General features: G+C 41.7%; 4 protein-coding genes and 1 pseudogene across 4 annotated transcripts; 2 read left to right on the top strand and 3 right to left on the bottom strand.

The window, feature by feature from the left end:
- Nucleotides 1–2338, top strand: LOC137937164 (glycerol-3-phosphate 2-O-acyltransferase 6-like). The gene is made up of 2 exons (XM_068782259.1): nt 1–717; nt 1259–2338. Exons 1-2 carry the CDS (start codon nt 103–105, stop codon nt 2147–2149), a joined length of 1506 nt encoding a protein of 501 aa, XP_068638360.1. The 5' UTR covers nt 1–102; the 3' UTR covers nt 2150–2338.
- Nucleotides 2339–3569: 1231 nt separating this feature from the next.
- Nucleotides 3570–4916, bottom strand: LOC137937159 (uncharacterized). The gene has a single exon (XM_068782245.1). The coding sequence runs from the start codon at nt 4811–4813 to the stop codon at nt 3716–3718; it is 1098 nt and encodes a 365-aa protein (XP_068638346.1). The 5' UTR covers nt 4814–4916; the 3' UTR covers nt 3570–3715.
- Nucleotides 4917–8817: 3901 nt separating this feature from the next.
- On the bottom strand, nt 8818–13465 carry LOC137942532 (sodium-dependent phosphate transport protein 1, chloroplastic-like). The gene is made up of 10 exons (XM_068788223.1): nt 13025–13465; nt 12429–12536; nt 11971–12126; nt 11188–11403; nt 10864–11073; nt 10587–10724; nt 10262–10363; nt 9886–9951; nt 9641–9725; nt 8818–9340 (listed from the first exon to the last, which is right to left on the bottom strand). The coding sequence occupies exons 1-10, from the start codon at nt 13418–13420 to the stop codon at nt 9243–9245; spliced, it is 1575 nt and encodes a 524-aa protein (XP_068644324.1). The 5' UTR covers nt 13421–13465; the 3' UTR covers nt 8818–9242.
- Nucleotides 13466–16101: 2636 nt separating this feature from the next.
- LOC137943136 (cytochrome P450 86A1-like) lies at nt 16102–18786 on the top strand. The gene is made up of 2 exons (XM_068788829.1): nt 16102–17637; nt 18757–18786. The coding sequence occupies exons 1-2, from the start codon at nt 16102–16104 to the stop codon at nt 18784–18786; spliced, it is 1566 nt and encodes a 521-aa protein (XP_068644930.1).
- A 680-nt stretch (nt 18787–19466) lies between these two features.
- On the bottom strand, nt 19467–21988 carry LOC137943135 (7-methylxanthine methyltransferase 1-like; annotated as a pseudogene).
- Between the last annotated feature and the right edge of the window lie 994 nt (nt 21989–22982).

Genomic DNA, 22982 nt, shown 5'->3' with positions numbered 1-22982 from the left:
TCTTCTCCTTCACACTCACCCCTTCCCAGTTCTTCTCCTCCTTCTAATCCCTCTGGTCCTTCCTTAAGTCTCCTTTTATTCCTTCCTTCTTCCCCATCTATAATGGGCTCTCATCGTTTTGAAACCATCTCCAAGTGCAGCTCCGAAGGGAGGTCCAATCAGACCGTGGCCGCCGATCTCGATGGCACCCTCCTCCGGTCTTCCAGTGCTTTCCCCTACTACATGCTGGTGGCCCTCGAAGGAGGTAGTCTCATTAGAGGACTTGTACTCCTTGCATCCGTCCCATTTGTGCTCTTCATCTACTTATTCGTCTCTGAGAAACTGGCCATCGAGATCTTAACCTTCATCTCTTTCTCCGGGTTGAAGGTGCGAGACATCGAGATTGTGGCGAGATCCGTCTTGCCCAAGTTCTACGCCGAGGATGTTCACCCGGAGAGTTGGAGGGTGTTCAGTTCTTTTGGGAAACGGTACATTGTGACGGCCAATCCCAGGATTATGGTGGAGCCCTTCGTGAAGAGCTACCTGGGGGCGGACAAGATCCTAGGGACCGAGCTGGAGGTCAATAAATCCGGTCGGGCAACTGGGTTCATCAAGAAACCCGGCGTGCTTGTCGGAGTGCACAAGAAAGAGGCCCTCGAGCGGGAATTCGGTGAGAACAAGCCGGACGTCGGCATGGGAGACCGAGAAACCGATTTCGATTTCATGTCCCTGTGCAAGGTTTGTTCCCGGAAACGAGAAAGGAATGATCTCATTGAGCGTTAAGTAATTTCTCTTCATTAACTATCGACTGAGATACTATTAAACCGAAACAGAGCACTTCATGCATGTCCTTGAGGAGTCAGTCGCCATGAAGTCACTGTTCATCTATCCAAGGTTGTGTCTCAGTTTTTTGACAAACCCCTGTTTTTTCTCCCTAGTTTAGAAACCCAGAAAGATGCTTTTCGTCGATCAAATTCACTTCAAGCTTTCAATTTTGTACTTTTTCTTCTATCCAGCTGTCTGGTTCTGATTCCTGACTCTTCTCTGGTTGGAAGCGAAGATAGTCAGACAAAAACTTATATTTACGCTGAAACCTTTGAATGATTTCCAGTCAAATTCAAACCTATTTTTATTATTCGTACACACTTCAACTGAGTCGACGTTCTTCTCCTGACAAAACTCCATTAAACACCATACAACTCCCATGATCTGTATCTGTTTCTTTATACGCTCCGCATCATTTATCTGTGAACCTAACCGTGCATGTGTCTATACGCAGGAAGGGTACATAGTCCCCAGGACGAAATGCGAAGCGGTGCCAAGGAACAAGCTCCTGAGCCCAGTCGTGTTTCACGACGGCCGCATAGTGCAGCGTCCGACACCTCTCGTCGCACTCCTGGCCTTCCTTTGGATGCCCATCGGCTTCATTCTCTCTCTGCTCAGGGTGTACCTCAACATTCCTCTGCCAGAGAGAATTGTGCGTCATATGTACAAAATCCTGGGGATCAAACTCATCGTGAAGGGGAACCCTCCACCTCCGCCGAAGATGGGACAGAGTGGTGTACTCTTCGTCTGTAATCACAGGACGGTACTGGACCCGGTGATCACGGCGGTGGCACTTGGGAGGAAGATCAGCTGCGTGACATACAGCATCAGCAAATTCTCGGAGCTCATCTCTCCGATCAAAGCGGTGGCACTGTCAAGGGAACGGGAGAAGGACGCGGCCAACATCAAGCGGCTGCTGGAAGAGGGGGATCTGGTGATATGTCCAGAAGGGACCACTTGCAGAGAGCCCTTCCTGCTACGATTCAGTGCCCTCTTCGCGGAGCTAACTGACAGAATTGTCCCGGTCGCCATTACCACGAAGCAGAGTATGTTCCATGGTACGACGGTTCGCGGGTGGAAGCTCATGGACCCATACTGCTTCTTCATGAACCCCATGCCCACTTACGAGATCACCTTCCTGAGCCAGCTGCCGGCCGAGCTGACCTGCGGAGGAGGGAAATCCCCAATAGAAGTCGCCAACTACATCCAAAGGGTGCTCGCCGGTACCCTCGGCTTTGAATGCACCAACTTCACTAGGAGGGACAAGTACGAAATGCTGGCAGGGACCGATGGCCGTGTCCCTTCCATGAAGGAGAAGGAGAAGGAGAAGGAGAAAGCCAAGTGAAGAAACAAAAACTCGGCGGCCGTATTCTGCTTCTTGTTGCGCGTTTATTTTTGAGTTTAAACAAACTAATCTAAGCTGTGCCTCTCTCTCTATATAATTATCTTCTTCTTCATCATAAATTAACAACTATGTATGTGTTGGTGTAATTTTTCGAGAGTTCAATTTCGAAGGATAGCATTGATTGATTGATTAAGTTGCCCCTTGTTGGCTAAAAACCAGTACCATCTTCCTCTTCTTATATTTATTGAATCCGATCCGGCTTGGTGGAGTTGTAGGAATAGAGAACACGGCAGGGCGTGATCGGTGGCGAATGGGTGGATGGCAGCATTTAATGAAACGAAGTTAAGGTTTGTTACATGTTACACAGGATGAGGAGTTGCAACGGCTTTCTGAGTGGAGGGACATGAGAGTTGACAAGAATGAAACCAGCCTTTTGCTTCTCGACCAGTCATTGCTATTTGGTTGCAGGCTCTCGGCTGTCCTCATGAATGGATGTCGATTTGGTTTCTGTTCTGTAATTCCTAACTGATCCGTGATGAAAAGAGATTGTGGTACAGAGTTGACGAGAAACAAAGGTCAGAAAGTTATGCATCCTCTGGTTGTTGCTCTGCCAGTAGATCCGCCATGGCCAGTCTAAGCTCGAGTAATTAATGTAGTGGCCCGTCTTCTGGTTTTTGGTTTACATAAAATGCTTTAGTTCATCCCGTCTATGAATAAAGAAAATTTAGGCCATTTTTTCCGACAAACGACGAAGATAGTGATTCAAATTTCTAGAAACCAATCAATTGCTTTCTTCCGCGCTTGCCCACAAAATAGTCAATACAGCCAGAAGCCAGAACATCGCATCGTAGGTTTGTGGGTCAGCTGGTCAGTCTGGTAAAGTCTAGATCTTTAGGCCATTAACTATCGTCTTGGATGTAAACTTGGGCTTTCATTGGAATCAGCAAGATACTTGACGGCAAAGATTGAACTGTTAATCATCTAATTTTAGGTCTAGGTCTGATCAAACAATCAAATTAATCTTTTCCACTCTATCATAATGCATGGGATTTCTTGATTAGGCACGGAGTAGGAAGAATAATGGTTGAAGTCTTGATATTTGAAGAGTCTGTTAATGCTTAAAATCTCATCACAAGTTCGTAATCACATTATTCTAACTGTAGCTCATCGGATCCTCTCTCCCTCACCATCAGTGTAGGTTCTGAAAAGGCAGAACAGCTTCTGCTGACAGGAACCCTTGAACTCTTTTCTGGTGAAATGAGTACAGAACACCATCGAACTGATCTTATCTCTTCCATGGCACTTTCTGCTTAAAACTATTTCTGCACTTTCTCAAATCTCAACCAAACAAGGTATCGAGTTTGAATCGGAAAATTGGGTATCGAGCGATTGTAATAGATAAAAAAACTTCAACAATGGCTTTTCATGGCGATCGTTATCTTATCGAAAACTATCTTTTAAACCATTCGATTCACCAAAGCAAAACTATATTACAGTACTAAGCAGATTCTTAATTTCTCTTATTTTGAAATATGGGAGACTCACTCTTGTCCTCAAATCTCACATTCACACGCTGTATACAATCACAAAGCAAGGCAACACGGCTCTCGGACTGAACACCAAGAGCTCGTCTTCCGGCCCACCTTGGTGAGCCTCTCCCCGCACGACGACCGAGTCATACCCTCCGTCTTCCTTGTCGTTATCCCCCACCTCGCTCGCCACCCTTCCCGCCACGACTCGGCACACCAGCATCGCCCGCTTCACGTTCATGAACCTGAACTCCTCCTCCAGCTCGTCCGGGATCGCATCGTGGGCTCGCCTGCTGCTCGCCATTGTCGGAATCCCGTCCAGCTTCGGAGAGAACCCGCTGCGTATGATCCCGCAGACGCTGCAGAATTCGTGCCCGCACAGACCGCAGTAATCGTCTTGCCCCAGGGAGCACAGAAACGTCGAGCAGTGGAAGCGCAGGAGCTCGTTCCCGTCTGCTATACAGCGTTCGTTCCATCTACCTCCGTGCTTCGTAGCTTTGGCTTTGATGGCCTCTCGGTACTCTTCAAACCGGGCGAGGATTTTCGTGTTGTTGTGGATCTTGAGGATTCGGTGTATCTGCGGCGTGCGGGCACCGTCTTTCCCTTTTTTCCACCCCGTTTGGAAGATGATCTTGACGATGTTTTTGGCAGAATCGCCGTCGTAGAGCTCAGACACGGCGTGCTTCGTTGACTGGTGGAGGTCGAGTTGCGGCGTCCCGCAGAAGATCTCTCCACATGTGGAACACACTAAGATATCGTTACGGAAAGCGAAGGAGGAAGAATTCTTGGAGATCACATCAACTGGGAAATCAACTTCCGTGATAGACCCCGTCGATCTCTTCCGCGATGGAGTGGGAAGGATTACATTGGGTGATTCGGACAAAGAAGCCGCAGGTTCGATTTGGGTCTGTCCATTTCTTTTGGGCTTTTTGAAGGAAAAGATCGGTTTAAGGTACAGCCATGGATTGACGAGGTGAATATTTCCAAGCTTGTTCTGATTGGAATGAAATTGAAAGGAGGAGAATTTTTTCTTGTTCGGTGTGGAAGGTCTACTTGCGAACGCGAAGCAACCCAGGTGGAAGAAGATAAGGAAGAACGACTGCAAGCGAGAGATGAAGGACTGTACAGACGCCATTGTTAGAGGAAGGAGAAGAAGAAAACCAAGTATGAAGAATCCATGACAGAGCCACAGAGGGAGTGAATGAATTGAAGGAACCGAAAAAGCAAAGGAAGTAGAATCAAAGAGATAAAGGACACACGTGGGTCCTTTGAAGAATAAAGCTGAAGTCGGTGGAATGCAATTTCACCTTCACTGCACCAGACTCTGCAATCACTCCTGGTGATCGATCGCCCCAAAAACCCAGAACTCACTCGCAATCAATGAAAATGAGACGCCCAGAAGAAGCCCCAACAACTCGTTCATTTAAACCAACAGGACCCAAAAGTACTGTGCAGTACCAAGCTCTTCACTCGCTCTCATTCAATTCCTCGTCTCTCCTTAGCATTTCCCGTTCGTCTAAGCATGGAAATTTTCTAAAGTATGAACACATGGGACCGGCAATCTTCTAATGATTCCATCAGAATTCTCTTGTCTGCTTCGTGTCTCCCCTCCCTCTTCCGCCAATATTAACTACTCGTTTCGAATCGATTTTAACCAAACCCAGGTCACGCGTTTGATTGAGAAAGGAAAAGAAAGGAGATCAGAGCAGTTAAAAAGGCGCAGAAAAGGAAGTCAATCCAGAAAGAAAAGTCGAGAAAGACTCAGACGAACAAGAGCGTGTTCGTCGGGGAGAAGGCAAGTTTCTGAATCATTACGTTTGAAAGACAGGGAATGGACAAACCGTAGCTTAGCAAAGCTTCAACTTCTCCACAGTTAATTGACAATATTGACTACGGGGTTAATTACTAAGATCGACCAACAACGTCCATCGCTTTTAGACTGGTGGGCATGAAAGAAGCTAGCAAAAATACTATAAAAATCGAAGGAGAAAAAGGGTGAAGAGGACAATCATTGAGACTCCTTTTGGGAGAAAAATATGAGATCGCGTGGCTGCATTATCCGCAATATCGTCACCGGTAAGGCAGCCCTGTGTATTGGCCGGGAGGGACGAAGCTCTGCGTTTGATTACCGACAGTTGTGGACCAGGTTGCAGAAACAGGAAATTAAAATTTGAGTTAAAGAGTCATAATAATGTTAGTATTAATCATACTGGTCACCTTTGTACTTTTTGGTAAATACGAATCTTTATTGTTTCAAAAGTGAGTAGAAAAAGTTAATACGGCTTCATTTGTTATATTCTTGTACTTTGTTAGTACACGGTTTTAATTGGAGTTCTTTCCGAATTACCTCAGTTTAAATGTTATTTTTTTAATATAACCAATTAGATGTTGTATTTATAAACATTGTCCTATTTAAAACCAATTTTAATGGTCATATTTAGCAATAATAAGTAGTCACTTAAGTGACATTGGATCCTATCTTAGTTTATTAACTGTATAACATATGAAGTAATGATTTGATCACCCAAAGCTATTCCTTGGGTTAAGACTATAGAAGTCACCTCATTAATAATTTTAAATTGCTCAAGAATAGAGCAATTTGTACCCTGCACATTTAGCAAGACAAGTGCATGTAACTTTATTATGTTAGTGGTACATATGAAAGAAAATATAAAACAAGTTAAATACATATCATCTCCTATTGGATTTGTATAAAAGACTTCGACCCAGTAGTATGTCGAACATTTTGTTTCCTAACATTTTCGGCATTTACTCAGGAATATCTCTACAAATGAAAATTTGATAAAAACACAATCCATAATAATTTAATCACCTGGAACCTCTCCCCCTCGAACAAATTCATGCACAACCATTCCCAATCCTCCATGGAGACCCCTCTATAGATAGTCTGATGTTGTTGAAATACATCACCCAACATAGCATGTACAATAGCTTATGTTGCTGCATCACATCAATCTTCTTCTAAAACACACAATGTTATATAAGTTGACACCCTAAAGTAGGAAAATAAAAATAAAATTTAATTGAGTAATTTGTGATATTTACTTGAATATAAGGATGAACACTAGTTATTTATGGTTGGTGTAGGCCTTGAATTTTTTCACCTTCACCTCCATATAAGTCCTCGGTATATGGCCCACCCAATGAGTGAAAAGTGGGTTACGGAGACCCAATGCCCTTCATTACGAATCTCGAAAGATCCTCCTACTGAGGTCTTTCATTAGTTCATCAACCCTGGAGCCCTTGCTCATGCCTCATGTACGCCTTGCCTGTAAGGATGCAAATGGAGATGATATGGATGCATCTATAAACACAAAACATAAATTACTATATGCTAAATATAATTAACATAAAACTAGGATAATAATTAGTTGACTATCATACTTTGTGTCTCAAGGACACGATCATCCAACCCACTATCATGCATCTCAAATGGTGGCTTCAACAAAAAACTCTCTTTAGATGATGTATGGCGTGAGATTAGTGGTAGCCAAGGTGGATGACGAAGAGGCATGATATCTTATGAGTCTGTATATGGAGTATGTTTATAACATTAATAATGTTACTTTTAGAAATATAATAGCACTAACAATGTTTGTAATTAATAATTTTACAAAAACTAACATTGTAGACCCAGAAAATAAATATTCAGATTCATTACCTTCATTGTTTTCTTCCCCATCTTTGTTAACCTCTTCATTTTCTTTTCTTGCTTCATTTTGTTCTTCATCAAACATGTGCTCAACCTCAACTTCGTCTTCTTCATTTACATCATACTCGTTGTCTTCATCGTTAACCACTAATACACTGATACGATATGGAGGAACACCTGGTCTTATTGATGTGCCAACACCATCGTCCTCTTGGTCAACATGGAGAATAGGATTCGACAATTCATGTTGGTAACCAGTCATTTCACCAGGTGTAGATAATTATTGCTCGAATACATCAAATACATTTCCGATAACCATATTCTTAAATACGCACCATGAACCATCATTTTTTGGGTCTTCCTTGTAACATTGTAATTCGATTATATCAATTATGACCAAATAATAATCAAAGTAGTTATCTTTGTAGTACCCCTTACAATTACGCTACTATTTTGAGTCCTATGATTTGCCTCGAGTTACTTAGTGTGGATGCACATGCCATTAAAAATAGAGAACATGTAGCGATTACTTGATATGGGACCCATTCCAAGAAGATAAATATCACTGTTCATTTCAATTTAGCCACTAGCTACTAGATTTTTGACCTGTAATTATTTAGATGATATGAGAAATATTCAATAAGCTTAGTGAGCTCATATAGTTGATTATCATAACTAACCTTATGTTTAAACCAAATGACAAACTCTTCTTTGTGTCGTTGGTCTAGGTTAATTATAGCATGTATAAAAAAATATTTATAAGTTGTATTTTTCAATCTCATCGCAATTGTTAATTACAACCCACAAACATCTTGTCATACAATTTCATGTTAAGGATCAAATTTTTTGAACTTGGTTGGGAGAACTTTTATCTCTCCCACTATCTATGAATCACAAAAGCTAGACCATCAATCCCATCCACAGTCACTGTAGTTTTTGCTTTATCCATATTAACAGAAATTATAGTTTTAAAATAACTGTTAGTTTAATGACTACAATCACAGCTGCAACCCTCCAACCACCATTTCTGTATCTAAGATTTGTTCAAAGTGATTAAGGTGCATCAAACTAATCAATTAGACCGAGTGACATGGCTGACCTACTTGATACAGGAAATTCAAGATAATCAGCTACAAGTGATTATTACAAAAACAATAAATCTCAGCCTTCAGTGAACATAAATAGTAGCTTAACACTTCCTTAAGCACTAATTTTTCTTTCATTATTTGTTTCGTTTGGATTTTCTATCGTGTCTTTGTCATCTTCAGGATTCAGAAATGGGTCCTCCATTAGCAAAAAGAAAGAGGACTCAATTATGAAAATGGGTTTCCAGGTCCAGCAATCAATGTTACAACCCACTCGTGAAGCTTCTCAGCATCATAGAATCAACTGGATTTTGCCGTGAATAATTTAGTTAACTGTATATTCTTCTAATTATCTTTGGGCAGGAAATGTAGAAAGCTTGATGAAGAAGATGATGTCTGGTTATTTGGTTATGGGAAGAATGCCACGGCAATGGAATGGTTGACATGTATGTAGAGAAAAATAAATATAATTTGGAACAGTATATACAGCAGAATGCCTTAATGGTGCGTGGTCCTCTTGGTTTCAGCTCCCAGAGCTCGCTGATGAATCATGATATTGTGCCAAGGCCGAATCCGCCAATCAAGCCTCTCGAAATCTTTCTGTAGCTTCAAACAATGTTGAATAAATTGAAGACAACTATTTCTGTGGCGTGCTGATGGAGGGTTTTGCTTTCTCTTACTAATTTTTTTCATCGCAGACTCTGTCAGTTTCTTCTTTGTTTGCTCTCTTTCGATTTCCACTCTCGGAAAAAAAGTCTGGGTTGAGGGAACCTCTGTCTACAGAAATTGATCAGCTTCTTCAACTATTAGTCTAGGATTTTCTCACCAGTTGAGAAGAGATTCCACACCACAGTACCAACCAGATAGAGACCAACTGATACCTTGAAGACATCATCCCAAGAACCTGTACAAGTTTTCAGTCCATCTGAAGTTACTGAAACACCAAAGTTGCAGCTAGGATATTTGATGTTTGAACATTAGGATGAGCTTCTCTTTGTGAAGATACTACCTCTGTGCAGTGGAGTTATGTCATCTTGTTTATTATCATTTAATTGAGTAATTGTAACATGGAAGTATGAACTCATCCACATTTCTGTATCTATTCTTTTCTGGTACAGTTAGAGCTCTTTCCTGGTTGATTTATGTTTTTCTTTTATCATGTTCCTGGAGGGGGAAATGTCAAATTCTAGAAGTAAGAAAATACCATGCTGTAAGATATAGCCCGTTGCTGCTGTCCCAAAGACACCTGCTAGAACACCAGCCGTGTTTGACAAACCCAGCAGTACTCCCTGCCCAATTAAAGAAGCCATTAGTGTCTTTTTCAAGCAACTTTGTTGTTGAGATTGTGGATGGGAGATTTAAATTGGGGCTTCCAGAATAAAATATTTCCAGTCCAACAGTATTTGCAATATAGTACAGGAGAAATGCAATGTATAGACAGTTACTTACAGCATATCGAGGACCAATATCTTGATGGTTGGAATATAGACCAGACTGTGAGAAAGCATCAGTTCCCTGTTGAATATTCAAGTTGTTATTTGACAGCTCATGTTCATATTCATCAATGAACTGTTTCATTAAATGGGTTTTAAGGAAAGTCACACCCCTTCAGCTGGTTCGGATTTTCAGATTACTCAAGTGAATCTCAGAGAAATATTTATGAACCAGTGAAATGTAATGGTTTAGCAAAGAAAACAACCCCTTTACATAGCCTACTGCACACAATTCTGGAACTGAATGTTTTAATCTATCTCATTATCAGCTATTGTCATAATGATCACTTGCAGTATATATTAAGATGTATATCTGGTTTGTTGTGATAGACCTGACTGCATGCCATGCATAGTACTGCCATTGCAGGAGAATTTATATGGCTCAACTGAGTCAGAAAGAAAGCTGGACCAAGAAACCCAATTGACTGCATGATCTGCACGATGAATTTGGTAAATTGAAGTCAATGGAATATGTAAAACGAACCAGTCACCTCTTTATTTTCTCTTTTCTTGCATAAATATTGGAGAAGATTATGTATAGAAGCAGAGAATCCATGAGGCAGAGACTGCCCTGATGTGTAGAGACATACTACCGAACTTTGGAAATAAAATATCTGCTTTCTTTGGCTAAGGAAAAAGAAACAAAATGACAAGTACCTTGCGAACTGTTGTAACAGATAGCCCTTTGCTCACAAGTGTATCTGCTATCCAACCGCCAAGATTTGCAGACAATGCCATTGTCAACCATGGAAGCACACAAAAAAGCCCAGATTCTGTAAGGTTGAACTTCAAAACCTAGTCCAAAAAAAAAAAAGGAAAAGGAAAAAACTACTAAAATTGTCAAAACAGAATACTGTTGACCAAACGGACACATATTCTGGATTCACTAAGTTCACGAATACGTGCATGAGCCTAACATCCTGCAGAGAACTACCTGGTTGTAGTACGTAGGCATCCATGTGAGAAGAATGAAAGTGCCCCAATTGTGGCAAAAGTGAGAAATTATTAGAGCCCAGACTGGGGGCTTGGACAGAATTAATCTCCATGGAATAGCTTTGACAGGCTCCTTAGAAACATTAGAAGAGGCAATCAGTTCTCTTTCTTCTGGCCGAAGTTCTGGATCTTCCAGAGGCGAACTATGTGCCTACAGTATAATTTTCAGGGAGAAGAATTAGTGGTAGGTAAGAAGAATAAGAAGAAGCAACATTAAAACAGGGGAGATATAGGCAAAATTAGAAAATTAACAGTAAAAAGGTACCTTACTTAGCCATGCTGCAAACCACACAGTTCCAAGAGAGCCAAAAGAGTAAAAGACTGATGGCCAGCCAAATTTGTGAATCAGAAATGGTGAAAATGCCAGCCCTGTTACAGAACCAAGGTACATCCCACTGTAAACTAGAGCTAGGGATCTGCTTCTCTCAGCTACTGGAACCCATTTTGACAGAATATTATTCATGGCAGGCATGGCAACACCCTGCCAAGACAATTCAGAGCTCAGACCAACAGAAGTTCTCATTACTCATCTGGAAAATGAAAATGAAATGAAACCAATAGATTCACTGCAGTAAACAAAGCCAAGCTCTAGAGCTCAAGTTCAAATCCTAGACAAAGAGAAGAAAGCAAATGTTTACCATTCCAACATTATTAATAAAGGATCGTTTATAAAAATTCTGCAACAACAGTAACCAGAAATTTTCTTATACAATATTCTGACAATACATGTCAAAAGAGAACGGACAGAGAATGTGACTCTCATGGTGGTGAGTCCTTTTTCTCATTTAAATTTTGCATATGAGAAGGAATGTCGCATTTGACAGAGAATAGGCCTATCTGATGTTAGAGAACTCAAATTTGAAGCATCAAAACCAAATGATCCTTTATCAAGTAATAACAACAATAAAAATTGATTTCTTTATCTAATGTTGAGAGTTGTCCAAATTCCTCGATTGGTTCGGTTTATCTGAATCTTCCTTTACTCTGATGGGAGATTTACATGTACTATTTTTATGAAGCCAGAAGGTAAAAGAAGAAAGACACCTACCTCTCCGATTCCCATGAAGACACGAGAGACAAGTAGGAAAGGCAAACCAAGTTTAGCAGCTATAGGTGTGAAAACTGTAGCAATTGACCACCAAACAACTCCAAATCCAAGTACCAGCTTGCCACCAACTGTGTCCGCCCATATTCCTCCAGCAATCTACCATTTTAAATTTCCAATCAGAAGCAATGCCACCTAAGATTAGAAATGAACTTGATACGTTGTAAACTAAAAACAGTGTTACTATTTTTAAATTCATTTGTTTTAATTTACAAAAGAGTACGATCAGACTTAAACAGATACAAGAACCTGAAAAGGACTAAGCAAGAGAACAAAGAAAACTATAAAGACAAATTACTGATGAACAGCTTTTGCTGTCTCCATGAGAAAGATTATGATAATCGAATGACCATTAGATAAAAGATGAGCTGAAAAGGCTACAGTAATTAATGGCCAAAAACCTGAGTCAGAAGGTAACCCCAAAAGAAAGAAGACTGGATCAGGCCAACGGTAGCAGGATTCCAATTATACTCCGCTGACATGGGAAGGATAGCAATGCTCATGTTTACCTGCCAAACAAAAAGAAACCAATTTGAGGATTATGGCCTTAGGAACTAAAACACAGATATCAGAATTTAAAACTGAGATGTCAAAATTGAAACAGAAGAAATTAGTATACATAAACTGTAAGCAACATGGATGCCAACAAATTACACTCCACATCCTTGGGTTGTTTGTAGAAAACAGAATTTCCTACTATCGTCTATAAAAATAACTAATTTCATACTGTTTTAGTTGCTCATTGACAAGTAGATCAGCTCATAGTTAAGCTGTGTAAACGACTATTCAAAATTTCCAAACCTCACAACAACAATTTAAACTTGCAACTAAAATTTTCAGCTAAAATAAATAAAACATGAAATCAAGAGACCAATTGAAGTAACAGTATAGAATTCAAACTGGAACTGCGAAATAGATTACAAATATAATCACAAGTAAAAGCGCCAACAGTTCACACCGATGTGTAATCGAAGCAGAATTGATCCATAAAACTTACTCTGTCCATATTGCAGAGCAGAAACGCCGAGAAACAGAGAATCACAATCACCCATCGCTTGGGAAACTGTTCCCACCAAGGAAGAATACCTGGTGACTCCTCTGTCAGGACTGACTCGGTGAGAGTGTCCGTGACCTTCACCGAGTCAGACGGCGGGTCGATGATCTCGTACGGCTTCGACTTCACATCAGCCCAAACTTTCCCGGAAACCCGGCGACGGAGATGGTAACATTGAACATGGATTCTGGAGACAAAGCGAAACTCCCTTCTGTAACTCGAACAGACTGAAAAACTTCGCCTATTGCTCTTCCTAGAAATGTGAAGTCCTGAACTTCCCGACTTTCGTAGAAAAGAAGGGCCGGGAGCGAGAGGGAGGAGAATAGCTCCCACTTTCATGGCTCGGGGGCGAATCGTTTCGCGTGATTTTTCCGGGAGATTTGAAGCTCGACTGTGAAGACGAGAGCGATCGCCAGGACTGGCTGCCGATTTGACACGTGTCCAATTGGCAGATTATACTGTGAAGATCAATAGAAACTCGCCTCAACGGTAAACGGGATATTTTGGGTGCGTACATTTTGACGGGCGATATTTCTTTCGCGGCTCGGATTTTTAACTTCAAGTCGAACCCACCGACCCGACCCAAGAACCTATGGGTAGCATCAAATCGAGCCAAACTTGAACCTACATATGTTCGAGTTTGACTTGATCTGAATACTTGGAACTAGACCTCGAACTTAAAAATTTTAATTGAGTTTGAGCCTGAGTTCAAACCAGGTTTAAGCTCCAATCAATATTTAAAAGTTTAAAAATAAATTATAAAAATAAATTGAAAGAATATTATGGTGACGGTGGGACCATTGAACTACAAAGTATCACAGAGGAGTCCAAGACTTTACAATGGAGCATACTAATGTATAATAACGAACTTAATATACCTAAAAAAAAAGCAAACACCTCCATCAATAATGTTTCTTCCATTGGCAAAAGGGTTGAACGATTGATAGTCTTTGAGGTTTGAGATAAATAAGAACAATTATCAACCAAATAAAGAGAGAATTGATAAGAGAAATTAGAGTAAAGAGTATTTTTGTTAAAAAAAAAATGCTAACGAGTCTGCTCACGAGCTATCAAATCGAATTTGAAAAATCTCAAAGTTTGACTTGTTATATTTAACGAGCCTTATTTCAAGTTTAAACTCAAACTAAACTCAAGTAAAAGCCAAACTTTTTTCGAGCCGAGTTCAAACTTTTTATGAACGGGTTTGGCCAGGTGCCACCCCCTAATTGTACGGAATCTTGGTATAAAATGGTGACTCCCTTCATGCGAGTCCCACTAGAAAGGACGTGTCAGATTCTATCTCATACAGTATCACAGTTGTCTTATCAGTCTGAGTGTGGCAAATAACAACATTAGATGTTGAGAGACCCAAAAGGGTTGACCGATTGATTGTCTTTGAGGTTTGAGATAAATAAGAACAACTATCAACCAACTAAAGAGAGAATTGATGAGAGCAATTAGACTAAAGAGTATTTTTGTTAAAAAAAAAAATTAACGAGTCTGCTCAAAAGCTGTTAAATCGAATTTGAAAAATCTTAAAGTTTGATTTGTTATACTTAATGAGCCTTATTTCAAGTTTGAACTCAAACCGAACCCAAGTAAAACCTAAAGTAAACTGAATTTTTTTGGAGCGGAGTTCAAACTTTTTATGAACTGGTATGGCCAAGTGCCACCCCTAATTGTACTGAATCTTGGTATAAAATGGAGACTCCCTTCATGCGAGTCCCATTTCAGATTCTATCTCATACAGTATCACAGTTGTCTCATCAGTATGAGTGTGGCGTTAGGAAATCTCTGCATGAATATATCCACGTACCCATATAAATAAGCTCGTTGGTCGATATCCATAACCAAATTTCCGTCATGTCCAGTCGTTTCGTTCACTGCTACCTCAATTTCTTAATCTTCAGCGCGAAGACTATCGTCAGCCGACGATGTTTATCAAATGAGGCTTGAGGAGTTTACTTGCAAGACACTGATCTCCATATTCTCCCCGTGCCAACTCCAAATTTGTTAATGGGAAATCATATGATAATCAAACTACGCTAATCCTTTTTTTCTCCTACAATGAAAACTAAAATCTCTTCCGTCAATCTGTCAATGTCATTCGAGTTTCTTCTCAATTTTTCATTCTTAGTAATCTTCGTCATCATTTTTCTATTTGCAGCAGCTCTGTGCAAGCAATCCTTCCTTGCCGTATCGTCAATGTGGGTAAACAATTTCCGACCAACTTTCACTGCTTTGTTCTTGGTTTTACAGTTTCGGTTTCTCTCCCTCCACTCAGAGATCTCAATTTTTCTCGTCCATTTTGAACTGAATCATGTCGTTGACATCTTCCACAAGTTCAAATATGGTTTCTTCAAGCTGCCTCTAGCGTCAGGTTTCAGTATTGTCTCAAATTTATTTATGCTATTGTAGAACTAAACTGACTAATAAATCTTGAAAATATTATCAAATACTAAAAAAAGAAAATGCACTTTTGGTGGAACTAATCATATTCTTGTTCCTCCCCATCGAGTCAGAATTTTCAGTTGTTTCACGTTGATTTACCACTGAAAGCTCTTCCGAGATGCCTACAAGCTGCTTCCGTTCTTGTTTTTGAAGGTCCAGAATGGAGATTTACGTTTACTTTTGGGGTAATAGGGGGATCATCCAAGCTCTGTTGTGCCCGATCTGTGGGCTGTTAATGCCTCCCCCGTTCTACATACTGTCAAGAAAAGAAATCTAACCCAGATTCCTACTCCCTTTCGTGTACACTAAGAACCTCCAAATCTCTCTTCTTTCATGTCTTCAAGAAAGAAAAACAGGAAAAAGGAACACTAGACACTTTCGGTTGTCTCTTTTACTTTCGTGAATCAACTCCCAAACCCTAGTTTCTCAACCACCATTCCTACGCCCTTCGTAATGGAAGCGCTGCTATCTAATATAAATTGTCTGCTTCACGTGTCGCTCTCCACTCAAACTTAGTAGAATCCACTACACTCACTAATCAAGGGTCTTCCCTCTTTTCTTTACCAGTAATGGAAGCCTTAACCTTCGTCCTCGTTGCAGTCGGAGTCACCGGAGCTTATCTCGTTTGGTTCTGGCTCTTAGCGAGGACGCTTACCGGTCCGAGAGTATGGCCGGTCGTCGGCAGCCTTCCGGGTCTGATCACAAATAGGGCCCATATGCACGACTGGATAGCGGCGAACCTGAGGACCAGCTCGCTCACGTATCAGACCTGCACTCTCGCTGTCCCCTTCGTCGCAAGGAAGCAGGGCTTCTTCACTGTTACATGTAATCCCAAGAACCTGGAGCATGTTCTTCGATCCCGCTTCGAAAACTACCCCAAGGGACCGGCATGGCAAGCCGCCTTCCACGATCTTCTGGGTCAGGGCATCTTCAACAGCGACGGCGAGACGTGGCTCATTCAACGGAAGACAGCGGCTCTGGAGTTCACCACCAGAACTCTCCGCCAGGCCATGACCAGGTGGGTTCACCGATCCGTTAAGCTTCGGTTATGGAGCATTTTGGCCAGAGTCCAGCAAGATAGAATCTCCGTCGATTTGCAGGACCTTCTCCTGCGGCTTACCTTTGACAATATCTGCGGTCTTACTTTCGGTAAAGACCCCGAAACACTTTCTCTCCAGCTGCCGGAGAACCGGTTCGCCACCGCTTTCGATTCTGCAACCGAGTCAACTCTCCAACGATTCCTCTACCCCGAGATCATGTGGAAATTGAAGAAGCTTTTGGGTCTGGGAGCCGAATGGAAATTGAAGAAGAGCATCAGGGTCGTCGATGATTACATGACTGAAGCCATTGCAGCAAGAAAGCTCACCCCGTCAGACGACCTCCTGTCGCGATTCCTGAAAAAACGTGACGCCAACGGGAAATTCTTCCCTAGCCCCGTTCTCCGGCGCATCGCGCTCAACTTCGTGCTCGCCGGACGAGACACATCCTCCGTCGCGCTCAGCTGGTTCTTCTGGCTGCTCACGCAGAACCGTCGAGTAGAAAACAAGTTAATCGACGAAATTTTGAAGGTTCTGAAGGAAACCCGCGGCGAAGACCGGGAGAAATGGGTGGCCGAGCCGTTAAGCTACGAAGAACTCGATCGTCTTGTCTACATGAAAGCTGCATTGACGGAAACTCTGCGACTATACCCTTCGGTGCCTGAGGACTCCAAGTACGTCGTATCTGACGATGTGTTACCAGACGGAACAGTCGTCCCGGCAGGTTCATCGGTAACATACTCCATATACTCGGTTGGTAGAATGAAGGCAATATGGGGAGATGATTGCCAAGAGTTCCGGCCAGAGCGATGGCTATCACAAGACGGGACTCGCTTGGAGCTTCAAAAGGATGGTTACAAATTCATGGCCTTCAATGCAGGGCCCAGAATCTGCCTGGGAAAGGACTTAGCCTACTTACAGATGAAGTCGGTGGCGTCGTCTATTCTGCTCCGGCACCGATTGGAGCCGGTCCCCGGCCACAAGGTGGAGCAGAAGATGTCTCTGACACTCTTCATGAAGAACGGCCTCCGCGTCCACGTGCTTCCAAGAGACCTTGATGGTATCTCAGTCCTTTGATAAACTTAATCGTCTGTGGTTTCATTAGGGACTCGCTCGGTCGACGTAGATTACAGGGGAACAGTGTCGTCTTCATTCGTCGTTTCTCTGTTTTTTCAATTTTCGTTTCTGCTTTCAAAATTTCGGCCCATACAGAGGGCATCAGTTAATTCTGAGTCTGGTTTTTCCTTTTTTTCATCTACAAATTGAGTTTACAGAGTACTCTTGGTGTAACAGTGAATATATATATGCAAACATTGATTGAGAAAATAAAAATATATATACATCTTTGTAATTTCAGACCGGATCATGATGTTTCTTTCTAGTTCTCATAAGATTATTGTATTTGTCAATCCGACAGAAAGGGACTGCATAAAAAAGTTGGAGCAGTAAGTACGGGGGAATTGAGAGCAAGTCAAATTAAAAATGAAAACTCATCTTTTTAAAAGCTTGAAACTGTGAGATTAGCTTGAAACAACTTAATATTATAATCGTCAAATGCAGCTTTTCCTTGGCTTAGCAGGGGCTGACGGCCGCTGTGCTCATCCACGACCGCTGTTCACGGTAGCTTCCGTAAATGGGAGAGCAATGACCCCTGGTACGGAGTTAGGACAGCGAGCGGAGGTTAAACCAAACAAAGAAGAAAGAAGCATCCGTCTTCCTCTCAGCAGTTTCAGGGGAAGATCGGAGATAAATCTGGTGAGAACACTCGATGCGGAGACAACGACGTGGCGTTCAGTATCCCATCATCCCATGTCACCTGTGAAACCCTTCAAGCCTTTTTCTTTCTTCTGGTAGAAAGAAAGAGCTTTCAAACCTAACAGTGTAATGGGAAGGCCTCTGCGGAGTGGAGTTGTTGCTCGGTTGCTCGTGGACGTGCTGGTGATGAAGACATTATTGACTACGTGCTGCTTGTTACAATGAATTGTTTGATGTTATGAGAAGAAATGATCCTGGAGATTTTTGTATAGAAAGTTGTTCATGTTTGTCTTGAGTTGATTAAAGAAGACAAGCAGCTGAGTCAATCTATTAGTTCAGAATCGATCACGAAACCGAATTTGGAACTGCCAATTCGGTTCTGCTGATTTTATATCCGCGTGGTGAAGTCAAGCAAAAATTAATGTCCAATAGTCACCTAGGGTGGCAGTAAGCTTGGCATAATCTGAATACTTTGAATTCGAGTTCGAACCCAAAATCTATAACTGAGTTTGAGGTCGAGCTTGAGCCGGGATCGAGGTTTAACCTACATTTAAATCATAAAAATAATTAAAGAGAATATTAAGATGAACTTATTACCATTGTTGTGGAGAAGTCCAAGACTTTACAATAGAACATTATAATAACCGGTTAAATAGACCTAAAAAAATAACAAATACCTCAATCAATAGTGTTTATGCCATTAATAAACAATAACATTAGATGTTGAGGGACCTAAAAGGGCTGAATTATTGATTTTCTTTGAAGTTTAAGGTAAATAAGAGAAACTATCAATCAACTAAAGAGAGAATTGATGAAAGCAATTAGAGTAAATGATATTTTCATAAAAAAATCTATGTTAACGAATCGACTCACGAGCTAACAAGCCAAAATTAAAAAATCTCAAGATTAGTTTGTTATACTTAACGAGCCTATTTTAAGTTTGAACTCAAAGCTAACTCAAGTAAAAACTTAACTGAGCTTGAACTGTTTGCGAACCGGTTTAGCTTGGTGTCACCCCTCCTTATAGCCGTATTTCGATACAACACCCCCGCACAAAATGAAGTATTGATTTATATCTATTTATGTTTTGGTCGACTTCCCTTCCATACATCTTTGACATTATGTTAATCAGTTTAGTAGATTTATTGTGATTTGAATTTGGCTTTATTTAAACAATGGAAAGAATAACAACAAAAATGCAAAGCCCAATAGCACATCAAATGGCTGGCAATGAGGGGCTCAGAAAATGATCTCACGTTGTTGGCAATCTTTTTACCAATTCCGACATTATCATCCTCCTCCTCCTCGAACCTGTCATCCAGGGAAAAGATCTCCACACGTTCAACCGCAAAGGACCCTTCCTTGTTTATTTCATCTATGATTTCCTCCGAGGATGGGGTTTAGTAGGGCATATTGAAAGAGTCCAGCTTCTCCTTCCCGACAATCCCCTGCACAAACAGAGAAATTCTAAGTAGATTGTTCTGCTGCTTTCTCCATCAATTGAAACATGGGAATCTAGAAGAGAGCAGCTTCTTCCCTCTGTGTTACCTCTTGAACAGTCTGAGAGAGAACCTCTGCCATCATTTCCCTAGCCTCCCTACCTGTTGGGTCTGTTGTTGGCCTCCCCTGAAATATTACTACCATTCCGCCGTCAGGAATAATCTCCTCCGATCTGTGCTTCAGACAATGAGAAATCCCTTTGGAATTGCTTCAGATATGCCTCCCAAACCCCAGGAGGGCTCGTCTTTCTTTCACTTGTTCAGCGGCAAGCCTTCCTCTGTTCTCAGTTCAGAGGGGACCTTGAGTGAGTTTCAGAGCAGCGAATCAGGCATCGTTAATGATACTGAGGAAAAGAAAATCTCATCATTTGAATTAACTACGTCTGAGAAACAGTAACCAGCCAAGACGAACCGGCTCCAGAAAGAGAAAATGAAACATCACGAATGGACTTGTATTACTATTTGCTTTTTATGTCAATTTTGCCTTAAGTAATTTCTAGCAATATATCTGATAGATAAAGAACAACCAGATTTTCGTACTGTGTACGAAACATTGAAAATTGGTTCTTTCTTTTCCTTCAAACAACATACTAGTTCCATAAAGAACAGATCAATCCTACCGTAAGAAAAGCTACTTACCCGAGAGAGCCAATGGACACAGTAAGAAGCTCGAACGAAATGTAATTTCTCCCAAGGAAAAAGCCTCCCATAAAAAGACCCAGGAAGACCTGCTACAAAACATGAGAAACCCTCTTCCCCTGTCCTCCTTTTCCTCACCTCATGAAACGGAGCCAAATTCTTAAAAACAGAATTGAAATCATTCATAGGAAGATCATTCAAGTAGAGCTGAAATTCAGGCAACCGCCAGTTGGCCTCGCGGATTATCTCTACGACGACCTTGACAATCGTGGAGATGACAGATGAAGTACTCGGACCCGAGGAGGATCCCAAATCGGCTATGGTGAAGAAAATGAAGGGTAGAGGCTCTCTCCTCCCTTTCAATCAGTGTGAGGAGGACAGGTCTGGCCCTCCTACCTGCCCCTCTCTTGGTGTCCAATCCCTTGTGTGTGTGGGAAAAGAAGGGATTATAAAAAGTTTGATCAAAAGGGAAATATTTATTGAAAAAAATTATTTTTTATTGAAACATTATAAAATCTTGGTCATGCTTATTGGTGTGAAATCCCCTCCTATCTTCTTTGATCACGCAATCACGCTAAGGTACTTATGTTATTATTGTTGGAAATAATCGACGCTCATCTCTTATCGAAAATTTAAACTTTCTCGTGACAACAAAGCTCTCTAAACTTTCATTTTATTTCTGGATTATAGATTACATAGTTTAAGGTCCTATTTATAAACATTTGGATTTAATCGGCACCGCATACACCTTTCATAGCTACCGAACACGTTCACTGGTTCTACCGTCTTCCTTGCCAGTGCATGGAGCTTGCCGACCTCCTTTGCCGACTTCCTTGCCAACGCATGGTTCTTGCCGACCTCTCTTGCCAGCACATTGAAAATCCGAACTTTCCTTTTGCTGGATCAAGGTTATGATCCAACACTCCCCCTTAAACTTGATCCTATAACTCCAAATAGATTCCTTAATCTGCTGAAGTCTTTGATTTCTTTTGTAATAAACTTGCAATGTTCCTTGGAGTTGTTTGATCATCATTTATGTCCAAGTCTTTGGTTTCTTTCTTCATCACGACGATATGTGGAGTATCTTCTCACAGATTCTTAACTTTTCATCATTTCTTTAAAGACAGCTGCTACTCCGAACTAGTCTCGGATGCATTCATAAGGATTCGAACTCACCTCTAGTAGAGGGACCTTCTTCTCGACTCCTTCATAAAAGGTTTACAACTTCTTCTACGCCTCTCTGGCGGAGGTAACACTTACACCATCATCTAAGCCTTCATAGATGAGGTAGAGAGTTTCTTTTATCTCTTTTTTTAATCCTTCAAAACTATCTTCTGCATTTGTGTAAGAGCATATTCTCATTCTTTCTTTCTAGTTTGCTAATCTTGCTAAAGCCTTCTTTTAACGATGTTTCAAACATTGTATGCTCCAAAACGAACCTTCGTCTTGATACTCCAATTCTCGTAGTCAGTTGCTACTCCAGGCAAAGAAAACACTTCGAAAAGGCACATATGGTCTTGACACATGTCAGAACTAAATACACTAAAACTCCAGCTAGCCACCAACTCAGGGTAAAGCGCATGTATACTAGCGTCTACTCTTGTTGGGGACCACACGGAACCAACAAATCGACCCTTCGGATCCGGACCCACTATCTGGACATCCTCCTTCTCTCCTTCGCCTTCGATGTCGCCTCATTCAGCTTCCATCTTTGAACTCCTCGACAACATCTTCACCTTTCTTGGAAGCATGCTTGATACTATCCAGGAAGGTACTATCTAGGTGTTTGCCAGACTCTTCCTTCGTACCGAGGCCTCCCGATATCTTCTCATTAGGAGCCTTACTCTTTTTCTCCTTCCGGACCTCTTCCGGGTTTTCCTCCTCGTCCTTCTTGTCTTCCTTTTCAGCATAATGGTTCTCATTAGATCTCTCTAACACACTAGCAGTCACTACTGCTTGTGAGCACTCTTTGGCCATACCCATCTTGCTCATCACCATCCTCTTCTCCAGCTCATGGATCGGCCCCTGCAGGTCCTCAATCTTCCTGTTGAGAGAACAGACCCGGTGATCGTCCTGCATCTCCGGATCTCCGTAAGCGTTCTAGTCGAATCATGTTTCTCTTGTTTGAGAGCAGCTGTCGAGACAGAGAACTCTTTCCCCTTCGACAACCCGTCCAGGATAGCTTCCACCAGTGGCGGCATTGCGCCGCACGCCCTAATTGATGGCTGGTTCTCCTCGATCAGTGACAGATTCAGCAGAGCGGACGAGTTCGGCACTTATCAAATCGAAACCCTCGAAAATACGAATAACCCCTCCAAAATCACCCCGATCGGACGTCAGATGAGTTTCTACGAGCCTCCAAAAATTTATTGAGTCAACTCAGCGAGTTAAATCGACCGAGTCAAGCCGGGTCGGACGAATCTGTCCATGCGCAACTTTGGCGCTCTGGATGAACGAGTTTAGCCGAACCGAGTCGAGCGTGTGGGACGAGCCGCCGAACGTGCGGAACTCGGGATGAGT

Source organism: Aristolochia californica, unplaced genomic scaffold, assembly GCF_029961685.1.
Source record: "Aristolochia californica isolate CCGP_79_NKW_82.1479 unplaced genomic scaffold, dmAriCali1.0.hap1 SCAF_10, whole genome shotgun sequence".
Classification (NCBI taxonomy): domain Eukaryota; kingdom Viridiplantae; phylum Streptophyta; class Magnoliopsida; order Piperales; family Aristolochiaceae; genus Aristolochia; species Aristolochia californica.
Note: the sequence above shows the minus strand (reverse complement) of the source record. Positions and strands in the feature narration are given on the sequence as shown.

Excerpts from the sequence above, each read along its gene's own strand:
- LOC137942532 (XM_068788223.1), bottom strand. The coding sequence starts at position 13,420 with ATGAAAGTGGGAGCTATTCTCCTCCCTCTCGCTCCCGGCCCTTCTTTT. Across the intron at positions 12,127-12,428 it reads GGGGTTACCTTCTGACTCAG|ATTGCTGGAGGAATATGGGC; the intron begins GTTTTTGGCCAT and ends TTAAAATGGTAG. Across the intron at positions 9,952-10,261 it reads TATGCATGGCATGCAGTCAG|GGAACTGATGCTTTCTCACA; the intron begins GTCTATCACAAC and ends AATATTCAACAG.
- LOC137937159 (XM_068782245.1), bottom strand. The coding sequence starts at position 4,813 with ATGGCGTCTGTACAGTCCTTCATCTCTCGCTTGCAGTCGTTCTTCCTT.
- LOC137937164 (XM_068782259.1), top strand. The coding sequence starts at position 103 with ATGGGCTCTCATCGTTTTGAAACCATCTCCAAGTGCAGCTCCGAAGGG. Across the intron at positions 718-1,258 it reads ATTTCATGTCCCTGTGCAAG|GAAGGGTACATAGTCCCCAG; the intron begins GTTTGTTCCCGG and ends GTCTATACGCAG.
- LOC137943136 (XM_068788829.1), top strand. The coding sequence starts at position 16,102 with ATGGAAGCCTTAACCTTCGTCCTCGTTGCAGTCGGAGTCACCGGAGCT. Across the intron at positions 17,638-18,756 it reads GAGACCTTGATGGTATCTCA|TCACCTAGGGTGGCAGTAAG; the intron begins GTCCTTTGATAA and ends AATGTCCAATAG.